Below are 21,091 nucleotides of genomic sequence, written 5' to 3'. Positions count from 1 at the left end.
ATTTCTTCTAGGAATTAAATAAGAATAAGCATCTGGAGTGTTTTTCTATGCTGACCTCTCTATCTCTGAGGGTATTAAAGTGCTCTGTGCTATAAGTTTAGAATAAAAGGATTATAAGAGACACATGGTTTATTGTTTTATATCAAAGCAGTCTCAAAATACAACTTGCATACTATTCTCAATGTTGCATTCAACTATCATTTTATTATCAGACAATCAGGAATGGTTTTATACATTAATATATTTCTCTTTTCCATTTTCCTCAAAGTGGGTGTCCTTGAGGTGACCGAGGTGATCAAACTCAGACATTGATCCTGTACACTTTTGCACTCAGCAGATACTCAAGAAACTCTTCTAATGGGTAGAAGGGTGGTGCATAGTATCTTAAAGGTATTTTTTTTAAAAACATAGAAAGGAAACTATTATGTAAAACAGGAGATTTGGTTTCCAACAATAACACTGACTCTCTGTGTGAGTCTGGGAAATAATAGCTATTAGCAGTGATTGAAGGTCTGCTTACTAAAAAAGCACTGAGTTATTTTTTCTTCTTCTTACCAAACGTTATCAAATTTATCCTAACTTCACTCTTAACCATTCTCACCTTTTAATCCTGGTCCCAGTGTTGGAAACATTTCCAGTTCTCTAGTGTCCTCATAGGCAATCACTTCTGCGTAATCACTGTATGTTGCTTAAAAACCCATTAACATCTATTTATATTTCTTTTGTATTATAACAAGTGGTTCATACAACATTCTTTCTCACTATACTGTTAGCTACTAAAAGACAGAGTCTATAGTTTTTACTTTTTTATGATTAAATGCCAATATTTGCCCAAGTACTTAGCAAAAATGAAGCTACAATAAAGCTTCCATTTTTAAAAATTCACATATCAAATGATAATAGCCCAAGGTAGAAAGTCTACAAGTAGCTTTCTCTGGAAAATATTTTACAAAGTAGAAAGAGTGGGGCATATGGTACAAATAATTTATTTACCCTCATTTAGAGTAAAATGCATTTTGTCCAGGTGTAAATTATATCGCCTCAGAAGAGCTAACTCTCAAAAACATGTTTATTATAATAGTTTTTAATTTGCATTTTGATATATTGTAAAACTCCCTTTAAAACTAAAAATGTAACTTTTAAAAGTTATTGCAATAGGAATAATATCTATATATGTTCATTTGTTTCTATATTATGTATTAAAAATAGTGCCATACACTCAGAGGTGATGCTAATGAGAAAAGGAAAAAGGGCTGTTGTGTTGGTATATTCCCCACAGAATGTTCAAAGTACATCAGTGTTAGAAAATTTCATGTTAACCTGAAGATTTTTAAAAGAATAGGGGTGGAATCTCACCAGTCATTCAGGTCACAGCCTGATGGTGCCTATTGTGGGCGAGGCCTTCTCATAACAAGGGCCCTAGGAACCTCATCACCCTTACCTCCTACTCCCCTCCACAACATACACACCTCTCTACCTCCACATTCCTAAGACCTGCTAGAGCCTTGTGAAGCTTCCACAACCATTAGCCCTACAAGACTTTGCACCCACTGGCCTGTGATCTTCCTGCATTCTGCATCATTGCATGTGGCTGCATGAGTTTGCAGAGACTAGAATTGGACTTATGGACTTGAACTGAACTGGGCTGGGATTTTTGCTTGAAATATAATACCTTCTTGATATAAAGTTCTCTCTTACACATATATGAGTGTCACTGGATTTGTTTCTCTAGTCAAATCAGCCTAACACAATAAATTTTCCAAGAAACCCCTATTTTAGGCAAAAAAAGTAAATAATTCTGGAATGCACATTATAACTGAAATTTCAGGATCACTGTGTTCAACCTCATTATTTTAGATGTCAAAGGTACAGATAAAAGGGGTAAATAAAATTACCGAACCCCAGTTATCTAAACCTTTACAAACCCACTGCCATTGTGTCAAACCTGATTCATAGCAACCCTATTTAGGGTTCCCAAGGTCATAATTCATTTAAAAATAGTTTCATTGATATAAAATCCACATATCATACACTTCCATGATTAAGTTGCTTTTTAAAAGAGTTGCATATACATTATCACAATCAATTTTAGTACCCCTTCTTCCCACTCACATGTATTATTTGATCCTCAATTCTCCCACAGCCCCCCCCCACCTTCCAGATAAACCATTACATCAATTATTGTCTGTATGCATCCACTCCTTCTGTGCTTCTTAAACTGGGAAACACAACAGAAATAATTTTTAAAAAAACAAAGAAATAATAATAAATATTATAAAGATAAAAAGAAAGAGTAATAAAAAGTAAAGCTAGAGAAGAAATTATGTCATGGAACAAGGGAGAAATGTTTAAACCTAGAGCAAATTTACATTGGGTCAGGAGGGGGGAGTTGTCAGTTGATCAATTGTCATATTATACCAAGGCTGATAAAAACAGCTGTTCAAGGCTGATAAAAACAGCTGTTCAAGCCCTTCACCTGTGGGTAGTAGGATCTGTTGGAGACTTATCTGATTAGATAACTCTGCCAATGGAGTTTAGACTCCCACTGTCCTTCACACTGTCATCTAGTCAAAGCTGGTTCCCAGCCAGCACCTGTGAGTTTCAGAGACTATAACTTGTTCTGGGAGTAGAAAGCCCAGTCTTTCTCCTGAGGAGCTATGAGCTGTTTTGAACTGTTCACCATGCGAATCGCAGCCCAACATGTAACCATTACACCATCAGGTCTCCTTAGCCTTTTACAAATTGAGAGTTCACAATTTAAGCTTGAATACAGTTCCCCTCATCATATTTCGATTTTGCTATTGTCATCTTTGGTTCACACGGTTGGTGTGCATCATCCATGTGAACTTAGTTGGCACCTCACTCAGATGACTGCTTGCTTGAATACAAATGTTTATAACAACATATACCATTCCACTTGATAGCAGGCCAACTGCAGGACATTTTTAAATTCTGACTCTTGACCCTGCATTTCGCTTGCCTCTTCCTAACCTTCAGGTTTGGCACTGAATAGCACCCACAACCATGAGACATTTCCTCAAACTTTCATGAACTTCTTGGATTTTGCAGGAAATTTTAGAGCCCAGGTACATGAGAGACTATACTCAAAGGAGGAGTGGGGGTGGAGGAAAATGGAGCGAAATAACATTTTGGAAGAGTTGGACATTTGGGACATTTTTAATCTACAACTCCTTGGCCCTAGTCTGATATTAATTATTTTGAAATAAATTATCAATACAGAAATATATCCATATGAATTATGAGTATACATGTTAGCCAGACAGAACTGGGCACAAGGGTGGGGGTTGGGATTTGGGAGGGAGTTGACAATGGAAGTTGTAGCACAAAAGGGAGGTGGAGTCACACTTCCCCCATGCTTTCTTGTACAAAGGAAAGTGACAGGCACATAAGACATTTCCTATCAATGGTAGAGATAGCAAATTGGTCTGGGCTGGGTAAAGCAGGGTGTTTACAATACTCCCACAATGGTTGAATGAACCTTTGGTTGTGGGCAGGGGTTGGCAACAGGGCACAACATGAACTCTAGGTGCAGGGATATATGCATTTGGAAAAGAGTGGTAAGCTCCATAAAGTCAGTCACTAGCAGAAGAGTCATCAGAAAGCCAGCCAATGGTGGAAGTTTGCCACTAACAGGATAAAAGCCTGGCTCTTACTTCAGTCTTCTGAAACTTCAGATTAGGTGGGGCCCCTTTGGTGTTGCACACCAAAGTTCTTCCTTAATAAACTCACTATTTCTTTTCAAACCATTTTTTTCTGAGTTTGATCTGAATGCTGTCCAACATCTAAATTCTTTCTTGTGAGAATGAAATGAACCAAAAGAGAAGAGGCTTTAAAAATGTAGCCTCTTCCCTGTCATAAACGGAAGAAAATTGAACATTAAAGGAAGAATGAAAAGCCCTGTTTGCTGGAACAAAAGTGTGTATTTAATAAATAGGTGGTAAATCCAGGGAAAAACTATGGATGCCAAAACAAGGAGATGTGTAAATATAATAAGACTTCTTTTAATAAGCAATTGACAGAAACTGAAGAATTTTGAGATGGATAACCTACCATTAGTGTTATTATTTAGGAAGAAAAATAAACAGGTGTGAGAGCTGGAACTCAAAAGGACTGCCTTATTTTTCTTGGTCTCACGTGTTTCCTGTCTTTGACAGGGTGCGGTCTTACCACTTTTTCCTTTCTCTCTAACAATGGGCATTATTGGAGGTTTTGTTCTCTAACAGTTTTTCATGCATTGCATGGGTTCCCGCTTCCTCAGTCTGTTCTTCTCCTTGAGGAGTACTCATAGGAGAAGTTTAGAAAAAGGAAGAAAAGTTAGAGTTTACAGCACTTACTCTAAGGAACATACAGTTGAAATACACTCACATTCCACTCTTCTGGATTATTCGTAAGATAAACTCTAACCTAATCAGAGGTCTGCTCCGCAGAAATTTGGTGAAACTTTCTATATGAGTTGTAAATCGGGCATAATTTCATCAATTTTTTAAAGAGAAAGTGGGAGCGCTACATCGCGGATAAGATTGATGCCTGCAGAGGGATCAGACGGTCTACACTGTACTCATTCCAACCAGCAGCGGGACACAACAGCAAGGGAGGAGCACTAGCACTGCAAAGTTAAAGGCAACACAAAAGAAACCCCTTATAGCCTCCAAAGCATAGAGCATGCAAAATCTGTCTCACATTGTTTTCGCTGACTTTTGGGTACTGACATTAGAGGTGTTTTTTTAATCACTGTTACATTGTTACATGGGGTGTGTTCGACAGCAGCAAGTTATAGAATGGCAGATTTAATAACCAGACTATGTTCTCTACTAAACATATGATCACGCCAAGGAGCTCACTGCCGTTGTACAAATATATAATCCTTAAAAAAAAGTTGGATTGGCACAGTGGCTATAACAATGGGCTAAACCATAACACAAATTGTTAAGAGGGCACAAGATTTGGCAGTGTTTTGCCATGTTGTAAATAACAAGGGAGCTAACATTTTGCTCCCCCAAAAGTCTGGTAAATTAATACAAGGTTTTGACAAAATTTTATTTTCTTTTATTTTCTCATTATTGTGTGACTATAATGTGCACATTAAAAACAATCATTATAATTCTCATAGAAATCATATGAGAATTAGATTAAATGTAGGTAGAAATCAAAGTGTCAGATCTTTCTTCACAGGAACATATGTATGATCTAGAATTTTTTAGGTTACCTGCCAAGCTCCTCCTAGTGCCACCTAGACCTTACCTCTAACCTGACCGATTTCTACTGTTACTCCCCACTGAAGCGGCCTACATTGAGCTGCATACTTTACTGGTAAATCCACACAAAATCCATACAGTAAATTCAGCAACCAACTTTTACCACTATGAAATCAATGTTATCAGTAAGATTACATCTTCGTTATTTAAAAAGTGCTGTGCTTGAGCTCTGGACATTGCAAATGGCTTCAGGCATAGGCTGAGTAAATCTCCATGTACAGAAACAATGGATATAAATAAGTATTCCTTATATTTTGATAACTAAATTTCATTCATTTGGATTATTATCCCCTTAAATTCTTATTTAAATTCAGTATTTGTGGGTATACTAGGCTACACATTGGTCTGCTTACTGCAAGATCATGGGATAGTTCTACCCTGTTTTATAGTGTCATTATGAGTCAGAATTGACTTGTTCACAGTGAGTTTATTGTGTCTGAAGTAGTCACTATAAATAGCATAGTAAGCAACCTGTGTTTTCAAAGTTGTTTGTCTCTACTTTGTAGTCTACTTGCTCCAGAAACAAAACAAAACCTCAATCTGTTAAGGTTTCAATTCATCTGCTGTGGGTGCTCACAGGGACATGACTCCCCTCTGCTATGTTGTCCATATTCACTAGCATGCCTTGGGAGTTAGTACAATATCAGGTCACACCTGGGATGCATGTTCTTTGAGTAGATGGCATTTTTGTAAATACAAGAATGGGAGCCTAGAAGGGGCAGAGGAAGGTCATGGATTTTTAGAGTTAATCCATTTACATTTGAATCTCTCAATTTAACATTTCCAAACTCTGCAACATTAGACATATTATTTAACTTCTACTAGCCTTAGTTTCCTCAAAGAAAATGGGACATAACTTCCATAAATAATGAAGTAAAATTGAAAATTGCTAGAGAACATCTAGGACGATGTATTTTTTCACTTAAAATCAAAACTTACAAATGTCTAAAAGAAAATAATTTTTATAATTAAAGTCAAGAATAAAAGCTAAGGCTTAAAACTTTGATCAGAAAAAAAGGGGGATGGAATTTTACATCATATCCAGAAAACAAAACAAAACTAATCACTTCAATTTTTAAATAATGTCACATTAGGGTATGTAAGGAGTCTTAATGGCATAATTGGTTAAATGTTGGACTGATAGCCATAAAGTCAGCAGTTTAAAACCACCGGCTCCTCCAAGGGAGACTTTCTAGTCTCATGAAGATTGTCATTGTCAGAAACCAAAGGGGCACTTCTATCCTGCCCAATGGTCACTGAGTCTGAATTTCAATAGTACTGAATTTAGTGCTTTCAAATTAAGAGCATGTTGATTTTTCTTAATTCATCTTTTTAAAAATTAGTCTTTTAAAATTAGTAGTTAATTTAAAACTTGCGTTGTATTTAAAGTCCTCCACCACATAGCCCTTCATAATGAAAATACCCTGAAAATATTCCCTGATCAAACTTTGGAAAACTACTGAGCTCAAATAATTCCTTGATAACAGGCAACTGACATACCTATAGAACAGAAGTTTTTATTTTCATACAGCAGAGAGAAATCATAACAAAAAACCACATCCTGAACTTACAGTCAAATAAGTGCTTTGGCTTTGAGAGAAAACTAAATTATGAAGTGTGTGGTTGAAAAAAGCTTTAAAAATACATGAATATCTTAAAAGCACTATCAAAAGTAGCATAGGATGTGAAACTGAGGCTGACCCCTAACTGGAGTTAATGGTAATATGTACCTTGGCAACAGTTGTGTGGTTCTATGACCCCAAATAATTTTTCCTCAAGATATCCTATGCTGCTAATGAAGACAGATTGCAAGGTGCTCCAGTAAGTACATATATTGAAATCAATGAAAATTCTGCCTAAGAGTAAGTAGCTGAGCAGTCTGTGATTCAATTATGCATTGTTTAGAATGGTCATTTTCTTGAATTATCTTTTTAAGGTTTTTACTTGCAATAGAGGTAAAGACTCTGATATTGATCTTCACCTGAATGTCTAAAACTTCTTAGAGTCATTCTATTTAAAACAAACAAAAACGTCAACCTTGTATGACTCTGTCAATAGTTATAGACCATTTAAAATGTGAAAGAATTATGAGCTCATTTTACTTCATGAAATCTGATTAGTGAAACCCCCATGGATTTCTTAACAGTAATGTGATAAAATATAAAATTAGTGTAGCAATTCCTCCATCAAATGCATTTACTGTTAACATATTAAATTAGTGATCCTGTTAGTCACTATCCCATGATTGCAAGGTAATTCTTTTAAACTATGGGGATTCTCACGCTTTATTGCTGGTAATTAGCCTTTCTCATCCTGCAAGAAATTTTTCATTAAGGATTTTCATAGTAAATTTAACATTGCCAAAACATAGCATTTTCTTTATTATTTCAAAACCTAGTGTTCTTTATGGCCCATATGTCTTCTTGTTTGTGTCTTTTCCTTCCAGCAGCACAAAGTGGTAATCTTAATATTCCTTACCCATATATGTTTGGGCATTTTCCTAGCTGATTATAAAATTATATGAGTTTAAAGCTAGAGTTTTCTTTTAAATTATTTCTTGTCTCCCAAATCACTTTTCATTATTTCTATTCATATGCAATAGGAAATTATCACAGTGATCAAAAGGATGTGATTTAGAACTGGATGCAGTGAGTTTTCACCCTGTTTGTTACAGTGCTTACTAGAATTCCCCGTACCCCAATTTTCCCATCTATGAAATATAATATTGATAATAATAAATGTGTAACAATCATAGGATTGAACAGGAATTTAAATGAATTAATATTTTATTGCTTAAGAGGATGACTAATAAAAATAAATAAAATAAATAAATAAAATTTATAAAGAGGATGACTAGTACAGAGTTTTTTGCTGTTGTTTTAATAAAATAGATCAATTCTAGATCCACAATTGACCTTCATCATTTGCCCCAAGTAACCATTTTTTCCTGCTTTTCCTTATCTCATTTATAACACTTCACAATCTTCCCACTATTTGATTTACCACTATTTAATATCCACTATTTTATTACTCTCTGTAGCAGAGGTCAATTATATTTTTATAGGAGACATATGAGTTATGAACATGTGCATTTGGGGAATTCCACTTAGACAATAGTATCATGCCCCCCAAAACATTCGACAGTGGTTCTTAAGTGCTATTGTTCTGAGCTATTTATTACTCAATGACTGCAATACAGGATTGTAATATATCAATATCCCCGTAAAAGTTGTAGACATCTATATTTAATGAAGCACTGTGGAAGCCAAGATATTATTTTTGTTCATATTCAGAAAGTCATCTTTGTAGAGGATCTTGTCACCAACAATTCAGTTGTCTTTGAAAATCCTGGAACCTCTTGGAAAGGCCTTAGCATACCGGTTGAGCTTGTTACACTGTCCTGCCAGTTGATTTCTTCTTGCCCTCCTGCACTCAGTAGCTGGCGCTCAAGCTGAGTCAGTAGAAGCACCTGTCGTCTGCAGGCTACCAAGGAGTTGAATCAGTTGTTTTAACGTCACTAAATCTATTGCTTCAGAAAAATGTTTAAAGCTGATCAAATGAAAATACCCTTGAAGCCATATTTGGCAAATACGGACAGATTATGGGAGTAATCCTGAAGAAAGACTTTGCTTTCCTGAAGTAGAACAAAGGATTTGCTGTTGTCACCTTTGAAAGTTCAGTGGATGCTAAAGATGCAGCCCAAGTTATGAATCAAAATCTTAGATGGAAACCCCACCAAAGCCTAGCAAGCCACTAAACGAACATTTGAAAGTGGTAGACACAGACCCCATCACTTCCAAGAAGCTGAGCTGCCCCCCATTCAGAGGTCTTTGAGGATGATGAAGAGGCAGTGGAGGAACTAGGGCACCCCCTTCATGTGGGTAATCTATGAATAGTGGCTATTCCATGAATTTTAACATGTGTTCTTCCAAGGGACCACTTCCAGTAAAAAGATGACCTCCACCATGAAATGGAGGGCCACCTGCTAAAAGCTTAGCTCCTTCAGGACCAGTGCACTGCAGCGGTGGAATGGGAGGAAGAACCTTATTACACCAGACACTAATGGAGGCAACCCCGAAGCGAGCCCCTGCCTCTCACAGAGATGTTCATTTTCCCTCAAGAGATGATATATATCCTAAAGACAGTTATTTGAGCCGAGATTACCCAAATTCTCAAGATATAAGAGATTATGCACCGCCATCAAAAGATTATACATACCATGATTATGGTCCTTCCAGTTCAGTCTGCGTGATGACTGTCCATCCAGAGGTTATAGTGATACGGATGGCTATGGCCATGTTCACGACTACAGACCATCCAAGTGGAGGCTCCTACAGATTCCTATGAACGCTTTGGTAACTCACATATTTCTCCACCTACATGAGGGCCTCTGCCATTTTATGGTGGAAGCAGTCACTATGATGAGCAGCTCACAGGACAGATGGTGAAGTTGAGAGTGTTACCCAAGCAGCCAATTGATCTTTACTCAAGTGGTCATGATCTGACTGGCAGACAAGAAAAAGAGCTTCTTCCTCTATGGGGAGGGTGTATCCTCCTACAGGTAATGTAATTCCTACTGCAGTTCCAAGCACAAAGCTTCAAAAGGTGATAGTCATGAAGAAATCTAATCCGATTGAGAGGGGTGGGGAGCAGAAGCAGATTCCAAAAACAAGCAAAACTTTGAGTCAAAAATCCCTGCTCAAAGAAACAAAGAAAAATGTGGGATCTGTCCTGTCATAGCCACCTAAGGATTATCAAGGAAAAATTGTGTTACTTAAGAAAAGAAAGCCTGTTTTAAGTTCTCCACAATTTGTATATTCTGGTTAGGAAAAATTAAAACCCGTTTAATTTTATTTGATTTTATGACATTGCTTGTTCACCTTACCAAGACACCCTGAAATCTCAAACTGTTCTCAGGGTGAAAAACATGAGATGCTTATGTAAGAAAAGGGTTATAAAATCAGTAAACCCAAAACAAAAGAATAATGCTTACCAACTCTTTTTGATATTTCTTTGGGAATCTGCAAGAGCCTCTCTTTCACCTCTCTCCCATTTAGATCATCTAAAGTGTGTGTTAAACAACTCTAGTATACTAAATCAAAAGTTCGGACAAAACTAACCATGAAGCTGCAAATAATGCTTGCTCTCAGAGTTTCAAATTGTTTAACTGTAGTATCCCACTTTTAAAGGAACCGCTCAATTACAAAAAGTGAAAAGAGATAAGCAATGAAGTTCTCTTCAACTTATCAAAGGCTTAAGACTTCTAATAATTTAATCAGTCAGCTCCACGTGAGTTTTAAAGCATCAACTACCTGTGAAACAGCCAAGATGGTTGATGATTATGGTCAATGCTGTTCATGGGAGTGCTGATTTATTCACTTGATTAAGCCGGGGCAAGAGAATACAAATGTTGAGAGTTGCTGAAGCAGAAAGGCATTGATTATCAATAAGTCACACTAGTGGGCGGTATTCATTAGAGCTGGTTTCATCCAGGCAATAACTTTTGCTATTAAGGACTCCCTTGGAACTAAGCGAGGAGGCCATTAATGTCGATAAGCCTTGGGACTTTGAATCAGTTCACTCTGGCCGGCCACCCCTAATGAGAATTTGCCACCTCGCCACCACCATTCCGCACCCCTTCCCCACCAATCCACCTTGCACTGATTCAGGATCTGTTTTAGTAAGATCAATCATCTTGATGGATCTTGTTAAAATGTATAGTCTGATTCTGTCCATCTGAGGCTGAGGAGCTAGTTCTAGCAGGGCATTTGAACCAGATTAAGTAGATTCTAACCTGCTTAGCTTCCACTGGGGAATAAAGCATAATTGGCCAAATAAAGAAAGGGAAGGAATAACATTGGGGGAATGGACAGGAAGTTATTCCTGTAGGCTATACAGCTGGACCTCATTTCTATTAAAGTTATAGGACAAATGTATAAACAAAAACTATCTGAAAGTTGAGTTAAAAGAATGAAAGTTATAAGTGGTAATAGCATCTAGAAAGGTGACTGTCAGCAAATAAAATATTTTATGATAATGCACCCGTAAGCAATGGTTAGATGTGGAACAAACTGGAAGGGAGGTTCATTTGGAAGATAAGAGGACAATGAGACCCAGTGCTAAAATACATTTTTAAAACTGGTAACAAAACCACTTGGGTCACTTGATTCACTGTAGCCTACTGTACCTCTTATTTCCTTTCTTGGAACCATTTTCAGATACTTTAGTAATTTGGAGACTAGTCTCAAAGTATAAAATCTAATGATATCAATAAGGATTTGAGGTTAACAGATCCTTTGTGTAGGTGTTGGAGCAATGTTATCAGGTTTTAATATTTGCATTTGGGAAAATTATACAAACATTTTTTATTAATGCTATCCCAAAACTAATACCATCATCTTTCTTCAAAGAATTGGAAAAACTGATTGATTACTAACTTCATATAAAGAGGGAAGAAGCTCAAAATTAACGGGCTTGATCTACTTGACTTTAGCACATTTATATAGCCACAGTGGTCACAACAGTGTGATACTGGTATAACAACAGCTATTCAGACCAATGGAAAAGAGCTGAAAACCCAGAAATAAAAATATCAGCATACAGGCAACTGATTTCTGATAAGGCCCCAAAATATTAAATGGGAAGCAGATACTTCAATATGTGTTGCTGGAAAAAGTAGATATCTACCTGCAGAAAAATGAAGCAAAACCCTTACTTCACTTCATGCACAAGAATAAACTCAAGGTGGATCACTGACCTTGAGGTAAAACCCCAAAACATTAGGGCCATTAATGAGGGAATTGAGACAAACCTGAGAACTTTGGCACAGGGAATACGTAGGCTATAAGATACAGGGAAGGATACAAACACAGAGGATTCACCAATTGACAAGTGGGATATACTAATGATAAAACACATGTATACATCGAAAGAATTCAAGAGAGTAATAGAGCCCACAGACAGGGAAAAAATCTTTAGCAATGACACATCAGACAAGGGCCTTATTGCAATATGAATATTTTAAACTCCATTTGACAGATTTTTAATTATCTAGAACATGATGGTATTCACCAAATTTTAAATATTGATCATCTTCCATAATCTAATTATTTAGGTCAACACATTTGAGACCATTTTACTTCCCTAAATTTTATTTATATATATTTGACGATAATGTAGAACATAGAGATTAATCATATAACATATCATAAATACTACTTTCATACTGAGTGCTTAAATGGCCAAATAGTGGATTTGACATAGTTTACTGATCTAGCAAAATTCAGTCTTCTTTTTTTTTTTTTTTAAAGAATCGAATTCTTTATTTGCGATATCCATAAACGTTGCTATTCTCTATTTCTATCCAGGAAGGCAATTTTCTCCTATTATCATTGTTTTTGTTTTCTTTTTTATAAACAACTTGAATTCTATTGCATGAAAGGGCTACAAATATACATTTGTTAACCAAGCAGAATACAGATATTTTGCTTTACAACTTGCACCTAAGATACCAGTACATGTCGCTGGTTGGTTGTTGTCATAGCAATTTGAGGCTATTTGCTCAAGCTATGCATAGCAGTTTACATTTCAAAACTTATGTATAAAGGGCAATTGTGATAGACTGTTAAAAATTCAGTCTTCTATTGGATAACGGGGCTTGCGACTTTCAAAATTACGGCATTTGTGAAGGGTGGAATGTTTACATTGTTTAACAGTTACTCCAGCATTACAAGAATGCATTGTCGTTGTGAGGTGCCACTGAGTCTGCTCTGACCCCTAGTGATCCTATGCACAGAAGAACGAAACACTGCACGCCCTGGTGCCATCCTCACAATAGACCCTGTGCCTTAGCCCATGAAGGCAGCCAGGGTGTCGATCCATCTCCTCAAAGGTCTTCTTTTCCACAGCTCCCCCAGTTAAGAAACATCATGTCCTTCTCCAGGGGCTGGTCTCTCCTGACAATATTTGCAAAGTATGTAAGAAAAAGTCTTGCCATCAGTGCCTCTAAGGACACCATTGCCATACTTCTACCAACACAGATATGTCTGTCCTTTTAGCCGTCCATAGTACTTTCAATATAGTTCTCCAATTCAATTCAAATGTATCCCTTCTTCTACTCTCTTCTTTATTCCACATCCAACTATCACATGCGTATGATGCAATGGAGATTAGGCCCACCTTGGCCCTGAAAGTAACATCCGTGGCCCTCATTAGTCTAAAGAGGTCTTGTGCACCAGATTGACCTAATGCAATAAGTCTTTGATCTCCTGACTGTTTTCTCCATGAACCCTGGAATTTTACAATCTGAAATCTAATAAATTATATTTTTGAGGGGAAAAAGAACTATACTACTTTATTTTTTCTGGGTTTTTTTTTAAGTAGCATACAAGTTTTAACAAGCTGGTTCATTGATCACTGTGATAGTTTAGAATCTAGGGGAATGACCAGTAAAGGCAGACAACTTAGGGAAAGAGAAAACATCAGTATGTCAAAAATACGAATCACAATCAATGAAGACTTCGTATCAACTGGTGTATATAAACAAAGCATATTCAAAGTGGACAACTACCATTTCTGAGGAGCTTTCTGTGTCCTCCCAATATTTCATAAATGTTAGAATGTCAGCTTCAGCAAAAGTATATGTAACCTGCACATTGAAAAGGTTCCCAGGGTAATACCCCGGGATGGTGGAGGAAGCATGGGGTCGAAAGGGAAAAGCGATTATAAGGATCCACATATAACTTCCTTCCTGGGGGATGGACAACAGAAAAGTGGGTGAAGGGAGACCACGGACAGTGTAAGATAAGACAAAATAATAATTTATAAATTATCAAGGGTTCATGAGGGAGGGAGAGTCAGGAGGAAGGGGGAAAATGAGGAGCTGATGCGAGGGGCTTATGTGGAGAGCAAATGTTTTGAGAATGATGAGGGAAACAAATATACAAATGTGCTTTATACAATTGATATATGTATGGATTGTGATAAGAGTTGTATGAGCCCCCAATAAAATTATTAAAAGAATAAGAAAAGGTACCCTGGGATATCTGAACTATTTCATAGATAAAATATGTTAATTAAAAAAATCTAAATAATTTTTATTTTAATATAATACAAGGTTTTACCTCTAAGAAACGGGCATTTTTATTTTAACCCAAAGAACAAATTAATACATATTTCATATTTTAATGACTTATTTATTAAGTAATTTGCTTTTGTAAATTGGAGCCACTCTAATTTACTGGGGACTATTTGAGCACATGATGTTTATATTATAAACCCTCAAGGTCACTGTCAGCATCGTGAATTTTGACTAAATGGCATCTGAATGTTTGAGGTGCTAGATCTTCATTTTATTAAGTTTTAATTTTGAACTTATTTCCCTTATAAGCAATAAAGCATTTCAAAATAACTGCATGGGATTTTTAGCTATTAAATTGATGTAAAAAATGCCATGCTCAGAAACTTTACCTTATTAGCAATAGTGTTGTACAATGCTACTAAAATCAAAAGCAAACCCAGTGCCAGGCAGACATTTCCAACTCATAGTGACCCTAGAAAGGGTTTCTGAGCTTATAACTCTTTCCAAGAGCTGATAGCCGCTTCTTTATTTTATTCCCAGTAGTTGCTACTGGGTTTGAACCGCCAAATGGGTTAGCCAGTCCAATGCTTACAATTCCAGTGCCACTAGGGATCCTTAACCCAGTACCAAACAGCTGGCATTTAGGTATTGGCCCCCTAATTCCAATTTTAAAATTATCTTTAAAATCTCTACTAGAAAAACAGTTGAATGGATTTGTTAAGCCTCCAATGAATTTTCTTGATAAATGAATGATCTTTAAAAATAATATGAAAATGTAACTTTCATTTTGTTTTGTTTATAACTTCAGACTTGCTTTTATCTGAATTATTGTTTATTGGAATTTCCTTAAAATTTGCATAATTAATGTAAAGAGATCAAAATTTAGATACACTTTAAACTCAAATCAAATTACACAGCAGCAGTTCTCAATGATCTTTTTCTTTCTTTTTTCATCCTGCAGCTCAAAGACTAGACTTAAACATTGGTAAACTGGACAGTCATTTAGAAGAGAAATGTCTGGACCAAATCCACCAAAGAAATGAACTGTGTTAATATTAGCCCAAACCAAGGATATATATTTATCACATATTTGATAGCAGAATCTGACACAAAACCCTTTAAAGAACATATATGGAGAATCGCTGCTAAGGAGTTTTTCTTATGCCTTCTTATAATTAAATTAAAATACAAGAAAGGGATTGAGTAAAATATTTGTCTTCTTACCTGTGGCTGGGGATGAATCCATATCTCCCCAATTGTTGATTCTTTAAGTGGAGTGTGAGATCGTGCAATATCCTTCATTGGCTGTGAAAATAAAAATATGGAACTATTTTAAGTTGTTTGTGAAATAAAAATATTTTGTATAATCTAATTATGCATTACATACAGGTATATGCACTGTATAAACCATTTTTTCTAGACATTGTATTTTACTTATTCATTCATTGTAAAAATATGTGCCGACTACTTACTATTTGGTAGATGACTGAAAGTACAGTAATTTAAGCATTGGTCTGCTTGCTACAAGGTCAGTGGTTCAAACACACAAATCACTCCTCTGAAGCTAGATGAGGCTAGCCATACCTATACAGACTCATCATCTCAGAAACCTTAAGGAGCAATTCCAATCTATCCTACAAGGTCACTGGGAGTTGAGCTCCAATCGATGGCAATGGGTTTGGTTGTCTTGTTTTGCTTTACTATTTGTCAAGCACAGGTCTAGGTGCCAGAGATAAGAAAGGGACAAAAAGGGAAAAAGGAATCTTTTCTTTGTTAATGGTACTTTCATTCCAGTGTCACATTTAAGAGTAAATGGAATTATGAAAGGCAGCTGAAAATAATTAGATGACTGACTTTTAGGATGGAAACTTTCTACACAAAATTTTACAAATCAATGGCTTCAAGTTATATGTACTAATTCACCATCTATCCTGTGTGTGCTACTGCATCACCCATTTACTATCATATATAAGCACTTAATAAACATATATTAGGAATTTATGAACTGATCCCCAGATTCTGACCTATCAACCCACAATAATGATCAAAGCCTTGAAAATATTTTTACATTTAGTTTACCTCAGGATAGAACATATGTTCTGTTTTATTTTAAAGTAAATAAGTATAGTGTACATAATTCATTTAGTGACTATTTTTAGTCATCGAGATAAAGAATTTGGTAAAATCTTTGATTTATGAAAAGGAGAGATTTTTAAAGGAAGCTAAGAAGTAATAATTGCTGGAAGTGATTGTACTACAAAAACAGAGTTGGTTGGTTGTGACAGGGACCTTATGTCATGCTCCAACCACTGAAATTTTGCAGCTACTGCTGGCTATAGTTTCAAAGGACAAGTATCTCAACACTCCTCAAATTTTTATTTCACTTATTTACCAATTGTCCTATCATTCCCAACACTCTCGACTTTTCAAGCTACTGAGTTCGATGTTCACTGCAATGGCCACATAGAACTTACAGAAAGTGGTTACAATTATTAACTAGATTCAACAAGTTAACAGGTCACGATGTAGGTGAGGAATGCTCAGTATGCAGACATTTCTCAGGACATTTTATGAAGTCCTTCCAGGGCTGCTAATAATAAGTATTCAAAGAGCAGGCCACTCCACTGTTAAGTTTCAACTCGAGGGCATTCTAGTTAACTGAATTTATTTTCCAGAGGTACCTCCCTCCAGTAAGTCTCAGCTTGAAGACACTCAGCCCTATCTCAGTGGGTCAGTAAGCCCAGTTCTTCCAATTAAGGGCCCAGAGGAAGCCCAGTCTTCAAGCCATCATCTTGTCCAAAAGCACCTGGGTTTACTTGTGCTGTGGGCTGGATGGTCGTCTGGTGGGAGTTACAGATTTGGGCTAGAAGAAACACATTAAGTAACTGACTTTCCCTGTACCAGTGCATACACATTATGTCAAAATAATAAAGGAAAAAGAGACTTGCACTGTTGCAAGTTTAAATCATGAGTAATTTTGAAATTGTGTTCAGTGGCAAAGCATTGTGTTTGACACGAGTTGTAACAAAATAGACTATAAGTACAAAGCAAGGTAACTTTACAAGACTTAACACTAGTCATAGTAATATTCTAACTAACAAGAGAGAATATTCGAAAATTTTAATGGGGAGCTCATCACAGCTGATTCCTTCACAGAAATAAAAAACGGAAAATGGAGTTGTGACTTAAGTAAATTTCTGAGAGTCTCACTTGTTAGCCTGCAAAGAAGCTCATTTACTAATGCTGTTAATTAAATCACGCATGGTTACGTGGTGAAAAAATGTGCACAGAGAAAACAAATTTATATTGATTAGCTTTCCACCAAAACGGTGAAGCCATTTAAAACAACCTGAATTATGAGTCACAAAAACAAAAGAAAATATTTTGAGAGGTTCTCCTTGTCTCTTGATTTACTGACAGATATCACCAACCCAGCTTATTTGTTATCTATTCTCAGAAAATGGTGAATTTCAAGAGACCACATTCCCTCTGTGAAAAACTCTATGAATTGTCTGTGATAGATTACTTATTAAACATCTACAAGCAAAAAATTGTTAAACTTGTTTGAGAAAGCACGAATTCAATACCACCTATTGAGGAATCTGCTAAGAAACATTACAGTTAATGGTAGGTAAAATATATGTGGGGCATAACAGAGAATAATTACATATGGTAATTAGAGATTGTGTCAACTAGGTGCTCTTGGCTAGGGGTAGAGTCAAACCTGTCATTCAAGTTATCGACTGATGACACCACCTTGATGTTATAAACCTTTTGTGTAAGAGCAAGAGGAACAGAGATGATCTCTCTCTCTGCCATTTGGTTTTCCTGCCTACTGAGACCCTCTGTTTCCTTAAAGGGGCATCCTCACGTGGGCAGCCCTACCCAGAGAGCTTTCAGCACCCTGCCATGTTTCCACTGACATTACATCCACATTATTGTACCTATTAGCCTGGGATCTTTCTGCTTCCCAGTTCACCAGTCTGCATTAAGGGCATGTGTCTATATGAGTCTGAAGAGGGATTTATGGACTCACAAGGGACTTACGTACTTGAGTTAGACTGGGTTGGGATGCCTTCTTTTATGTTTTATAAATCAGATTATTTGGGCTCTTGCATCTCTTATAACAATCCATACATAAATTATATCAAGCACATTTGTACATATATTGCCATTATTATTTTCAAAATATTTTCTTTATACATGCACCCTTGGTATCAGCTTTTTTCTCCTTCCCTTCCCCACCTTCCACCTTTATGGCCTCTTAAAAATTATAAATTATTATTTTCATATATTACAGCAACCACTGTTTCCGTCTTCTACAGAGATGATTGCCACTAAATTTCTTTCTCTAGATATTTCAGCCTAACACATAAGACAAATTTACGAAATTTGTCAAAATGTCAGATGCATATGGCCTACAATTATTTTCTCTATAATTTTATATTTGAAAAATTATTTGGAAAAAAGGCCACAATCTTATGGATCTTTGAACCACTAGAGTTAACAAGGAAATTCTTTATCAACTTTAGACAGACCCATATTCAATTGATTTGTGATGTGACACATATGTGGTTAGATGGTGTAGCATCACCAATCTTTTATTGTCATTGTATTGTTGTTCATGCTATAAAAAGAACTTGCCTCAGTCACAATGATCAAATACGTAAAAGAACTGTCTTCAACTACAAGGATCAAAGCAAATAAAATGCTTTGGGAATTAGTTTTTATTTAAGACTTAATAAGGCCTCTTTGTTAAGTCAGCCTTAAATCACAAAGCAAAACAGTACTAATATGTGAAACACATATAGCAGTAAAATAATTTTGATGACCACTGAAGTTGTTTGGATTAAGTACCCAGTTGCTTCATATTCCCCAGCAGTAGAAAAATGTATAACAAGAAGTACAATCCCATCTCCACATATATTTGCTACAGATATATTTCCCCAGGTCAATTATAATATACTCATAGATTTATGCTAGTATTTAAATAGTGCTTATCTTGAAAAAAGATTTTCAGCGATAGAATATACAACTCAATTCTTCTCACCACAGAAACATTATAATCAATTATTATTATTTGAATCTCATCACTAATTTGTCAACATTTGTTTTTTCTTGTTGTGTTCATTATTCTGGCACTTCAAGAAAAGTTAGCTATACCTGATCTATGAGGAAGAGACAGGCAGGCTCATGATTATGATTGATGAAATATTCTATGACAAAAGTTTTATAGAATGTAGATTCAGAGGATAGGGAGAGGTTTTCTGGAAAACAGAATATCATGTCCCAAGACAGAAAAAAGCCCAAATGTCAGGATGACTCAAATGGCCAGGAGCTGTAGCTGAATGGTGAGAAGAAATGTATGACAAAGTGAATTAATTAAAACAAATACTTTAGATAGACTTGCACAGCTGCAAGGTGATTTTTTCATAGTTAACAAGTACTCAAAGTTTTGAGTACAGTGTTGTGTATAACAGGCTTTTTCTTAGTGGACTTGAGCTAAAGTTTCAAATTTAACTTAATTTTTAAACCATTTATGTTATAGTTTCTTGTCCCATACACATTTCTTGAGCAACTAATTTAGATATTCTCTGTCAACTCTGAGCAATTTGAAGAGTGTCTAAAGTTATGTTTGCCAAATACATAATTCTGCATTAAAATATCCATTAAAATATGTAAGGGTGGTTAAAATTTTTCAATCCATTGTAGATGTATCTTGTCCACTTACATTTACTAAATATACAGCTTTATTTTTAGTATATTTTCAAATTCAAATGGTAGTGAGGTTTTGCTAAAATGTATTTATTAAAAAATATTACTCACAGTAAACTACTTCACAAAAATATATTTCTGAGAAGTAAATAATACTCCTCTCATGACTAATATTCCTCCCATTACTCCTCTCCCAGTCTACACAAATTATAGTTACAGGGCTAATAACTGAGAGGTTGTCTAATAAAATTCCTCCAAAATAGTTTTATGAAGATTAACTAAAAGGCAAGTAAAAGCAAGGGCAATTCTGGGAAATACTGGAGCTCAAATATAAGTATGCTCAACTTTTTAATTACAAAGCAATATAGTTAATCAATGACCCCTGAGAAAGAAATGCAGATGTGTATTTCTGTTTCCTTATATGCACCCAGTACTGAACTAAACGGAATCTTCCCTTTCATGGAAATAGATGTCAAACTGTCAAGAAAAGATTAAAGTCTTAAAATAATCAGTCTTTACCAATTTAGGTCTCATTTTAATACAGTTCACATTAAGACAGTGCACACTGCATAAAAGAAATGTTTATCATTGTTCTCAAAGACTTTGGAAATATGACACTAGAATTAATGCTAATAATAATAAAAATAATAATAATACTTCTAAGAGAAGAAGAAATATATATTGAATCTTTTTTATAATTCCTGAGAGAGATATTCCTAGCTCTTGTGCTAGATAGAAGCTTCGTTAAGCAGTAATACATTATTTCATAGAACTCAATGTGCATGAAAGAAACTGTTCAAGTACTTCACTTTTCAGCATCTAAAAATTTCACAGCTTACAAACACCGTGTAACCTTCTGGGATCGTTTCACTTATGAAGGTGGAAAAAAGCTGCCTCAAACACGCAGAGCTTGAAAGTCAATGTCTAATAAACTATTCAATTTCACAAATTTTGCTGAAGGAAAGAAGAAAGCATGTTTTAAGATATTTGACTCCTAAAAATGTGAGTTATAGTTTTAAAC

General features: G+C 35.8%; 1 protein-coding gene and 1 pseudogene across 2 annotated transcripts in view; one reads left to right on the top strand and one right to left on the bottom strand.

Annotated features, from left to right (window-relative positions):
- Nucleotides 1-21,091, bottom strand: part of PCDH11X (protocadherin 11 X-linked) — a 955,366-nt gene that overhangs the window by 485,746 nt on the left and 448,529 nt on the right. For both annotated transcript variants that reach the window (XM_075538649.1, XM_075538648.1), the window contains exon 4: nucleotides 15,580-15,660. In XM_075538649.1, the coding sequence (XP_075394764.1) occupies nucleotides 15,580-15,660 (81 nt within the window). The remainder of the gene's footprint in view (nucleotides 1-15,579; nucleotides 15,661-21,091) is intronic.
- On the top strand, nucleotides 8,830-10,016 carry LOC142434718 (RNA-binding motif protein, X chromosome-like; annotated as a pseudogene).

The sequence above is a fragment of the Tenrec ecaudatus genome, chromosome X (genome assembly GCF_050624435.1).
Source record: "Tenrec ecaudatus isolate mTenEca1 chromosome X, mTenEca1.hap1, whole genome shotgun sequence".
Classification (NCBI taxonomy): domain Eukaryota; kingdom Metazoa; phylum Chordata; class Mammalia; order Afrosoricida; family Tenrecidae; genus Tenrec; species Tenrec ecaudatus.
This window is presented reverse-complemented; position numbering and strand designations above follow the sequence as displayed.